Source organism: Brassica oleracea, chromosome C3, assembly GCF_000695525.1.
Source record: "Brassica oleracea var. oleracea cultivar TO1000 chromosome C3, BOL, whole genome shotgun sequence".
Classification (NCBI taxonomy): Eukaryota; Viridiplantae; Streptophyta; class Magnoliopsida; order Brassicales; family Brassicaceae; genus Brassica; species Brassica oleracea.
The window spans coordinates 4321091-4332206 of NC_027750.1; the positions used below are offsets into that span (position 1 = coordinate 4321091).

Genomic DNA, 11116 nt, shown 5'->3' on the forward strand with positions numbered 1-11116 from the left:
TCACGTCTATTCATTTAGAAAGTCAAAAAATTAAATTTTCATAACTTTTTTTTTGGGCAAAATTTTTCATAACTATTACTTGACTACATTGTATACTACCAAATCATGGGTTCAAACCTTAGATAATAATTGCACCCATAGTTTTCAAAACACAATGATTTGTATTGACTAATGTTCTAAAAACGTTCTATACTGTTGTTTAACCGGCACCAAAATGCTAAATTCTCTAAAATTATAATGTTTATCTTTTAAACCTTCTAAAAAATTATAATAATAAATAACATATATTGTATTATTTGTAAATTTTAGTAATTGATATTTATAGTATGAAATCTTATGAAAGTAAAATAATATTAATATTAATAAAGTACAATATCTAATGTTACATATTTAGGATATTGTTATATTCTGTAAACGCGTATACGCTGTCATAACGTGTATAGACTGTTCTAAACGCGTATAGGTTGTCATAACGCGTATAGAATATTCTAGACATGTGTATGTTGTTCTAACACGTATAGACTTTCTAGACGTCTTATTTTTTTTAACACCAAACACTTATATTAAATTAAAAATTCAATAGTTTTAGATGGTTACGACCGAAGATATACTCAACGGCACCAAATCTAAATTCTGTGCGTCGAGTCACGTCCAAAGGTCTTCTTTTATCAACTATTTTATTTATATAAATTATAAAAATACATACAAAGCACATAGAATAATAAAACAACAGACATAATTAAAATAATACAAGTACAAAAAAACAAACGAAGAAAATATAGATGTTCTTCTTCAAAGGTCTTCTTTATAGAAACCCATCACCACTAGGTAATTCTTACCGAGATGTATGCCTAGTACTACACACACATGAACAATTATTTAGTGGTAAAAGACTCCTCTTGTTATGTTAACGATGGGGGAATTTCCTGCTCTAACATCTTCATTAACTAGACCAGTCTATGCAATGCCATGTCAACTCCTTGGTTTTCTGTTGCTGTAAACCGAGAGCTAGCAAGATTCTTCCCGGAGAAGAAAGGATTAAGACCGGGAGACTCCAGTTCATCACCTCTCGTACTAGAAATGGACGTATTCTCCAAAACTCTTGAAAGAGCAAGAGACTTCAGTGGTTTGGGATGGTGGGGGCAGCTGCCCCCATGAAAATATCAACTAATGTAGCGTATCAAAGATAATAATTATTTCTCCCATTAGTTCTTTCATTTACTCTATTTGATCAATTTCTTTCAACACAATTGAACTTTGTCCATCCAAATTCAATAGACAAACAGATTTACTTACTTTTTTTTTTTTTAAGGAACAGATTTACTTACTTTTTTTCTACTAAAATCATAGTAAAGGCTTTCGGTATATTTTTCTCTCATTATCTTAATTATGTGAACTAATACTGGACCGTAGAAGTTTGTGGCGCACGTCTTAGGTCCAAAACAGAACAAGCTTCTTGATTCTTTTGCTGTTCTTCCTAGGAGAACCTTCAGTATCAGGCCTTGCTCTCATCTCATCCCTCTCCAATCTACTCTCTTTCTTCTTCAAAACCGGACTCAGTTCATTAGCTTTAAACCTCATCTTCTCTAAAACATTCACCAAACCCTCAAGCGCCACATCAGCATCCTCGCTTTTCATCAGCTCCTCTGCCACTTGTGCTGGTGTAATCACTTCCCCGTCCATCAATCGCTCGATCCCCGGGTAAAGACGGTGTGGCATTGTGGTGTCGTTTAAGCCCAAGTAGTTAGAGGCTAAGGTCTTGAACCCTTGAAAAGTACAATGTCCCATGTATATGTGCATGTCCATACGACCTGGACGTAGCAATGCCGGGTCAAGCCTATCTTTATGGTTCGTTGTGAATATTATAATGCGCTCGTCTCCACAGCTTGACCATAACCCGTCTATGAAATTCAGCAGCCCAGATAACGTCAAAGGTGCCTAAACACAAAAAAAAAAGCTATTTAAATATAAAGTAGAGTGTTGTTGTTTAATATATTACTTTTTTAATCCAAGTTAAATTATTTTTATTGGTTCTACGATTTATAAAGCATTATTTAAATCATGTATTATTTAGTTATACGGACTTATTAAAGTATTTGATTTCACAAAAATTATAAAAGATTTAGAAAGTTTTTTTTGTTTGAAATACAAAGATTCAAATCCGAAGAATATCTTTGGATATATTGATTAAAATCAGTATGTTAGATTCAAAATTTTAGTAAATTTTCATTACATTTATAAATCCTATATGAGTTTTCAAATTAATTGAAATAGATAAACGAATAATCAGATTCTGTTAGAGTTAGTTAATAAATTTAATTTGGTTAAGATTGGTTTAGGTCCGGTTGGTGCTTTGGTTAAAATGTACAATCTATTACCAAACCAGTAATAGTAGAAGTCAAAGACATCCATCCCATAGAGACAGAGAACCAAACCTGAGAGTCGCCACAGTTCTTGCCTTCACCAGGCTGTTGTTGTTCCAACCTGTTGGGAAAATCCACTGCACAATCGATATCTTCAATCACAAGAATCGACCGGTTACGTGTGGCGAGTAAGAGCCTCCTTAGATCAGAGTCACGCATCACACTCGCCAGCTGAAGATCATAGACATCAAACTTGAGGTAATTTAAAATATAATGTAAAGTCTGTGTTTATTCATCAACCAATCTTGGTACTTATACAACGAGAATATAGAATCTATGAACGTGTAGATAAACCTAAGTCCCTAGTATATAGGAATACATCATTATCCCTTTACCCCCCTTCAAGTTGGTAATGACATATCTCGAATTCCCAACTTGGACAACAAATGATGAAATGTCGGAGTGGGCAAGGCTTTGGTAAGTAAGTCCGCAGGCTGATTCCTCGTTGTAATGTGTTCAGTAGTAATAAGCTTGTCACGCACAGCATCTCGAACAAAGTGACAATCATTTTCGACATGTTTGGTACGTTCATGGAACACAGGATTCTTAGCAATATGGAGCGCAGATTGACTGTCACAGAAAAGTCTCATGGGTTGAGGATGAAAGAAGCCGAACTGGAGAAGAAGTCGTTTGAGCCATTTTAACTCACATGTAGTATCTGCCATTGATCTATACTCAGCTTCAGCTGATGATCTAGACACTGTCCGTTGCTTCTTTGTTTTCCACGAAACAAGAGAATCACCAAGAAGAACAACGTAGGCACTTAGAGAACGACGTGTTATAGGACACGCAGACCAATCCGAGTCAGAGTATGCGGTAAGAGTAAGGTTTGCGTCGGAAGACAGCATGATACCTTGGTCTGGACAGCCTTTAAGATAGCGGATGACTCGTAACGCAGCTGCCCAGTGATCTTCAAGCGGTTTATGCATAAATTGTGATAGAATGTGAACAATGTAGCTTAGCTCCGGACGTGTGAAAGTAAGATATATCAATCGTCCAACAAGACGACGATACTTGCCCGGATCCTGAAGTCTCATGCCCTTGGCGAGTGCAAGTTTGTGGTTGAGTTCAGTTGGGACTGGCGCTGGTTTCGCTCCAAGTAAGCCACACTCGGTTATGATATCGAGTGCATACTTCCTCTGAGAGACAAATATCCCTTCAGGTCCTCTAGCAATTTCCAAACCCAAAAAATATTTAAGTTTGCCTAAGTCTTTCATTTTGAAGCATCGATGTAAGTAATCCTTGAATCTTTGAATAGTAGCAGCGTCATTGCCAGCAATTATAAAATCATCCACATAAACCAGAATATGGAGACATATGTTAGCTTCCATGAATGAGAACAGAGAGTAATCCTCGTAGCTTTGAACAAAGCCAAACGACTTGAGAGCTTGACTAAGTTTCGCAAACCAGCAGCGAGGAGATTGTTTAAGACCATACAAAGACTTCCGAAGACGACAAACTTTGGATGGATCATCAGATTTAAAACCAGGAGGAAGTTCCATATATATTTCTTCTTCGAGATCTCCATGTAGAAACGCGTTGTGGACATCCATTTGGTGGATCTCCCATCGCTTAGCAGCCGCAACTTTCAGAAGAAACCGAACCGTATTCATCTTTGCCACAGGGGCGAATGTATCTTTGTAATCAAGTCCCTCTTTTTGTCTATTACCACGAGCAACCAGGCGAGCTTTTGGTCGTTCAAGAGTACCATCTGCTTTATACTTGTTTGTATAAATCCAGCCACACCCGATTGCCTTCTTGCCAGGAGGGAGAGCTGTAATGTCCCAAGTATGGTTAGCTTCTAAAGCTGTTACCTCTGTTTTCATTGCACCGTTGAACCTTGGATCATTGACGGCTTCTTTATAATTCTTTGGAACAAAATCTGTAGTAATTTTTGCTAGAAACGCCTGGTGGTTAGCAGTAAAAGCAGAGGTAGATGAGTAATCAGCAATGGGATACAGTGTCTTACCTGAGACCGTTGATGGAGAACTCTGATATTGCTTGTTGAGAACGTGAGGGGTGTTTGTAGTTGCAGAGTTCGTGAGAAAATTCTTCAATAAGACCGATGGTTTCTTTGTTCGATGACCACGTCCAAGAAGATCAAGTAGGCCAGGAGAAGATCCCGATATGTCATGATCACGTATTGGTGAAGATGGAGACGGTAGTGGAGATGCAGACGTAGGGTTAGGAGTTGGTTTATCAGTGGTTGGTTGGACAACAGTATCTGGTGGGGAATTGCTTGTAGACGGGGCAGTAGGTGTAGATGGTAAAGGCGGAGAAGAAACATCAGGTGTAGTAGTAGTATTGTGAGTAGGAGAGGAAGTCGTGGGTATAGTAGGAGAAGGTTCAGGTGTAGTAGAGAGAACTGGAGTTTCAAAATTTATCAACCAGTCGTCAATAGGAAGAGCAGTTTGTGAAACTGGTACTGTAACCGAAGGTAAGTCTTCAATACCTGGAAACTGATCCTCGAAAAACACCACATCCCGGCTAACAATAAACTCATTAGTTTCGACATCATACAAGCGCCAAGCTTTCTTGCCAAAGGGGTAACCTACGAATATGCATTTTCGACTTCTTGTAGCAAATTTGTCTCTGTCACGAGGTCTTAGGTGAGCGTAACAGAGGCAACCAAACACTCTTAACTGCTCATAGATAGGTGGTCGACCATGAAGAACTTCATAAGGCGTTTTACCATTAAGAATGTTAGTAGGTGTTCGGTTAATGACGTGAGCCGCAGCCAAGATGCTCTCTCCCCAAAATTCAATAGGTAATCGTGACTGGAACATGCAGGCACGAGCCACATTCAATATGTGTCTGTGTTTCCTTTCCACTCTACCGTTTTGTTGGGGTGTATAGGTACAAGATGTCTGATGAATGATACCGGTCTCGCGAAAGTAAGGTCCGAGTGTCATGAATTCCGTTCCATTATCTGTCCGTATGGTCTGTACTTTATGTCCAAACTGGCGTTCACTCATCGCACAAAAGTTGCGTATAAGAGAAGAGACTTCTGATTTTTCAAGCATCAAATAAGTCCATACAGCTCGCGAGTAATCATCCACTATGGTAAGAAAGTATACAGCCCCACAAGAGGCTGGTGTTCTATAAGGTCCCCAAACATCGCAGTGGATTAATGCAAAAGGAAAAACAGCTTTATTAAGACTATCGGGAAACACTTGGCGAGTCTGTTTTGCTTTGAAACAAATATCACATTTAGACTCACTAAAATCTATTTTAAAATTCTGAAACACCGGTAAAGAAGACAAAGCTTTGTAGGATGGATGGCCAAGTCGACGATGCCACAGAGTTGAAGAAGAAGATTTTGTCTTAGAAGCTCCATGAATTCGTGCAACCTTAACCCCCGTAAAATAGTACACCCCCTCACGTTCTTCACCTGCTCCAATCAGAGTCCTCGAAAAACGGTCCTGTAAAACACACAATGTATCAGTAAATATTGCTATGCATCCAGTTTGTTTTAAAAGTTTCGAAACTGATATGAGTGTGCAATAGAAATCGGGGACACAGAGAACATCGTGAAGCACATAATCCTTGCTGAGACGCAGAGATCCTTGCTTCGTAGCAAGAGAATCACGTCCATTAGGAAATGTAACCGATGATGATGGGATATCATAGACATCATGTAATAATGATATATCACCCGTCATATGGTGTGATGCCCCTGTATCAATAATAACGTCAGTAAGCATTGTTTTACCCGACAAGCGTTCCGATGATAAATTGCTTTGTTGGTTTTGGAGAAGTGCGATCAGAGATGCAATCTGATCCGATTGTTGGTGAGAATTGCTTTGTGCAGCATTAGCTCTTCCGCGGCCACGCCCACGATTGTTGTTAGAACGACCACCACGTCCACCTCGATATGATGATGAACCATTGCGTTGTTGTTGTTGTTCAGTGTACCAGTCAGGAAAGCCATGGACCAAGAAGCACTCTGTTATATCGTGACCTGTACGACCACAATGGGTACAAGTTCGAGAAGGATCTCTTGGTCGTGGAGTAGTATCAGTTTTGGCAGAAACCAACTCTTTGGAATTCTCGGTTTGAACTGAGAACCCTAAAGCTTCGGTTCGTTGCTCTTTAGATCGGGTAGTTGCCATGTTTTGCTCCTCACGAATCACCCTTGAGTAAACAATATTGAGATCCGGTAATGGATCTTCGTCGGTGATGCGAGAACGGATGGCAGAGAATCGCGAGTCGTCTAGACCAAACAAGAATTTATGAACTTTCGCGTCTTCTCTTTCTTTTTCAATATCAGTCGCAGCAGCACACGTACAAGGTCGAGTTGTCTTCATATTTTGCAACTCTTCCCAGAGTTTAGTTAACCGACCATAGTAGTCAAGGACCGTCTGTCCATCTTGCTTGCAATTTGTTATTTCATCTTGTAGCTGATGTAGACGGGTCCCGTTTTTGACAGAAAAACGAAAACGCAGAGATTCCCAAAGCTTGTGTGCTTCAGGCACATGAGTAACTGTTGATCTGAGTTTTGAATCGATTGAAGTGCGAATCCATCCGACAATCATAGAATTTGCTGCAAGCCATCGCGATAAGTCTGGTCCGTCTGTAGGTTTTGGAATGGTAGCATCAATAAAACATGTTTTCTGTTTCGCTTGGAGAGAATTTCGGAGTTCTGTAGCCCATTCAGTATAGTTGTCTTGTTTAAGTAGAACAGAAGTAATAAGGGCTCCAGGATTGTCTGATGGGTGTAGATAGTATGGTGACGAATCTCTGGAAGTCGCCTGCGTAGTTGTAGAAACAGCTGGCGTGTCGTGCTCAGCCATTATGGTTGATGAACCGTAGTAGTAGAAGATAGAAGAAGATCAATAGTATTGAAAAAAAAAAAAAAAAATTAGGTTATGAAATCTTAGCTCTGATACCATAAAATATAATGTAAAGTCTGTGTTTATTCATCAACCAATCTTGGTACTTATACAACGAGAATATAGAATCTATGAACGTGTAGATAAACCTAAGTCCCTAGTATATAGGAATACATCATTATCCCTTTATAATTAGCCATAGCCGCAACCAGACTAGACTTCCCAGTTCCCGGTGGTCCGTACAATAAGTAACCCCTCTTCCAAGCTTTCCCTACCTTCTTGTAATAATCTTTCCTCCTAATGAACCGGTCAAGATCCTCCATGACGTCACGCTTGAGCTCATCTTCCATAGCTATTGTTTTGAAAGTTGAAGGATGCTCTAAGATAACCGATTCCCATCGGAGACTGTTGAGAGAATGCAGCATCAAGATTCTCCTCTCGTCTCTAATCTCTTTAGCTTTGCTCTCCACGTGAGGAATATAAGAGTTTAAGATCAAGTCTTTGTGTTTCTTGTCGAAACTCAGCTCGAAGTACTCGCTTCTTCGGTCGTCATCGCCTTTCTTGTCTCCTCGGTCTGTAACAAACCTCCATTTTAGCTCCACGTTTTGGTACACATCGTTGACGGTTTCTCCGTCGCTGAGGTACAAGTTGACGTGTTTGTCTTTATGGCCTTTACTGATTCTGAGCCTGACTGCGTCTGGACTGATCTTGGTTGAGAGATAAGTCTGAGCGGCTTGGTAGATCTCGTTGTGCATGCCCATGTTGTCGTCGTCGATGGTTAGAGTCAAAGTTGTGGAAGTAGAACGGAAGAGCAGAGAGTGTAGAGAAGAGTAAATGAGATCTTGGACAGTGCCTGGGATCAGCTGGTGGGCCATTGATCGTATCATCATTATGTAGCCCGCCATTGATGCATAAGCTGTGAAAAACGATGTAGGTGAAGGAAGATCCTTGGAGAAAAACATTTTCACTCTTTTTTTTCTCTCTGTTTTGTGTTTCTTGAAGATGGAGAGAGTGAAAATGAGATGTGAAAGAGATATATAAAGAAGAAGAGAATCTTAAGGAAGAAGGTTTCACTAAACACTTAATATATCATTGTCTTTATTGGATGCGTGTGTGATTTATTAGAAAATTTGAGAATGACAAAAAGTGAAATAAGATAAAGTCGGGAGAGGACAAAATAAAACACTCCATTTGTTTTCCATTTTTAACTCATATTCACGTAAAGTAGAGAGACGATAAAATAAACTCTTGGAAAGTTTCCACGTCCCTTTCCACGAAGAGGATGTCCATTTATTTTCCATTTTACTCGTATTCATCGTATTATTTAAATATCTATTGCTCGACCAATGAAGACTCGAACAATATTAATGGGAAGGAGGGAATTTTGTAGTTTTGTTTTTTTTGGCCAAGATTTGAAGTCGAATTTAATTATATTCAGATAATGATTCAAAACGATTTTTTTCTTAAGGTTATTTAACATTTTTTTTCGAACATTTTATTCAACATTTTTACAATAATATAAGAACTTAAATAGTTAAGACAAAGCTCAAACTATAGGTACATATTTGAACAACATCTATATTACTATTTGCGATGTGATTTTTCCCATCCGACCTTTTACGTTAAAATACGTTAAAAGTTAGAGTGGTTAATATCATTTATACACTTAATGAATAAAATATATAAATTACCTACAAAATAAAAAAATATTAAAAGTTAGAGTGGTTAATATTGTTTATACCCTTAATGAATAAAATATATAAATTACCTACAAAATAAAAATAAATTAAAATTATTTTGATTAAATAAGTTGTGAAAACTAATAATAATAAGAATTATCCAAAATCCAAAAATATATTTTAAAATAAAATATAATTCCTATATATTTTGTGGTCTTATCTGAAAAATATCTTTTAATAAAAAGTTAAAAAAATAAGAAAAAGAGAAAGCACATATAACTAAATATTAATGAAGTAAAATTCTTAATTTTATATAAATTGAAAATAGAATATTGAGTGCTTTTTAAGATTTACCCATTAATAGTAAATAAGTGTACAAACAAGTTTTTTTAAAAATTATATGTAAGAATGTTCAAATGAAAATATAAATAATAATTTATCAATATTTTTTTTTTAATTTGTAAAAAATGTATTAATGAATAATTACAAAAATTTTATGTCCGTATGGGCGTGCGAGACACCTAGTATTCAATTAAAATACAAGTAAATATTACAAACTATAACATGCTGATCATATTTTGGAAAGAAAGCAAATAGTGGAGAAGAAAGTCAATGAATTAGTTTGAATTTAAACATCTATAATTTGCTTCCAATCTTCGAAAAACATCAGACGTCTAAAAAAAAATCTTCTAAAAACATCTAATTTGCTTCATCATTATTGATATTGGGTCTAACTGGTAATGGTTGTAACTTTAAATTTTTTGCTGTAGAAAAAAATCTGTAGACTTTTTGGTGTGGCTTTAGATTTTATTGTTGTACATTTTATGGAAAACACTAAAAATTGCTTTGGATATTTGGCTCTGCAAAGCACTTGTACAGCTGTAGGTTATTTCAAGGGCTGTGGTTTCAAAAAAAAATTAAAGCTTGATTGTTCTGAATTTGGTGCTTTAGAAATAAATAGGGTTGTGGACAACTCAGAGCAACTACCGATCACCCCATTATCTACTTTTTCTTCTAATATTTCAGAAATAATGTATACCGTCGTCTCTGGTTATACATACACAAGTGAATAATATAATCGGCATGTATCATACAAGATGACGGCAGTCGGCAGGCTAAAAGTTTCTAATTTAAATCTATAGATCGACATGGAAACGAATATGATTGATACATGGTGTAGAAATATTCCCATTAATTAACAATTAGGTAAGTGAAGTTTTCACATGGATACAGGTTCTAATTATGAACGATAGTATTTAATTATGTTGGAAACGTTATTAGTTGATGGCAAAAAAAAGGCAATGATGATGCAACTAACTTTACGCTGAATAATTTATGCGGGCGGCTATACATTTTTGAGCTTTGCTTAGTTTGTTGAGGTGGAAGATGACTCGTAAAATACACACGTAAAGAGAAAAGACCATTTATAAAACTTGATTTTCAGATTCGATGATTACCAACATAACCTAATTTGTTTTTTCTTTCTTTCTTCTGAGTCATTTATAGTCTACAAGAACAATACACTTTTGTTTTAGATAACAACATTGAAGGCTTTAGTATGTGCGTACAAGTTGGATTATACAGTCACTATTAATGGTAGGAATCTAAACCTTTGAACTTTAGCATATGCAGTATATGATATTTGATGATCGACCATAAAATACCAAAAATCAAAAAGATTCACTATATTGTGACGATGTGATGGGAAAGTTGCGTGTTATAATTCTACTAGTAGAGAAAAATTTAGAGAATGAGGTGCGTGACAGAAAATCATCGTAGCATTTGATTCATAACCAAGAAAAGAAAAGTTAGCGTACTATGAATCATGGATTCATCATTCTTTCTTTGGACCGTGGCCTAATTTTGAATAAAACAAATGCTTAAAAGTTATTGAAACCACTCAAGCTCTCCATACCAAAACGTTATTAGTCAAATAACATTTTTAATCTTTACGGCGGGAAATAAACTAGAAGGTAAATGTGTATATATGATCAATGGAGGTTCTTTATCAACACTGCCAATTAGTAAAACATTATATAATTCAACAAAAAAAAAGTTTTGAAAAAGAACAAGCCGACTCTGTAAATATCCTATATTAATCCACCAAAAATCAATTTCAATCACCCCCTTTTATAGCTGTTGGACCCGAATATGACCCTCAGGTGAGGTACCGATAAGCGTG

General features: G+C 36.8%; 1 protein-coding gene across 1 annotated transcript; it reads right to left on the bottom strand.

The window, feature by feature from the left end:
* Positions 1-1218: 1218 nt before the first annotated feature.
* On the bottom strand, positions 1219-8284 carry LOC106334343 (ATP-dependent zinc metalloprotease FtsH-like). The gene is made up of 3 exons (XM_013772644.1): positions 7449-8284; positions 2436-2626; positions 1219-1938 (listed from the first exon to the last, which is right to left on the bottom strand). The coding sequence occupies exons 1-3, from the start codon at positions 8215-8217 to the stop codon at positions 1432-1434; spliced, it is 1467 nt and encodes a 488-aa protein (XP_013628098.1). The 5' UTR covers positions 8218-8284; the 3' UTR covers positions 1219-1431.
* Between the last annotated feature and the right edge of the window lie 2832 nt (positions 8285-11116).

Coding starts and splice junctions, on each gene's coding strand:
- LOC106334343 (XM_013772644.1), bottom strand. CDS start 8,217: ATGTTTTTCTCCAAGGATCTTCCTTCACCTACATCGTTTTTCACAGCT. Junction 2,627..7,448: donor TCTGGTTGCGGCTATGGCTA/ATTATAAAGGGA, acceptor ATTATATTTTAA/ATTACCTCAAGTTTGATGTC. Junction 1,939..2,435: donor AGAACTGTGGCGACTCTCAG/GTTTGGTTCTCT, acceptor TTTTGTGTTTAG/GCACCTTTGACGTTATCTGG.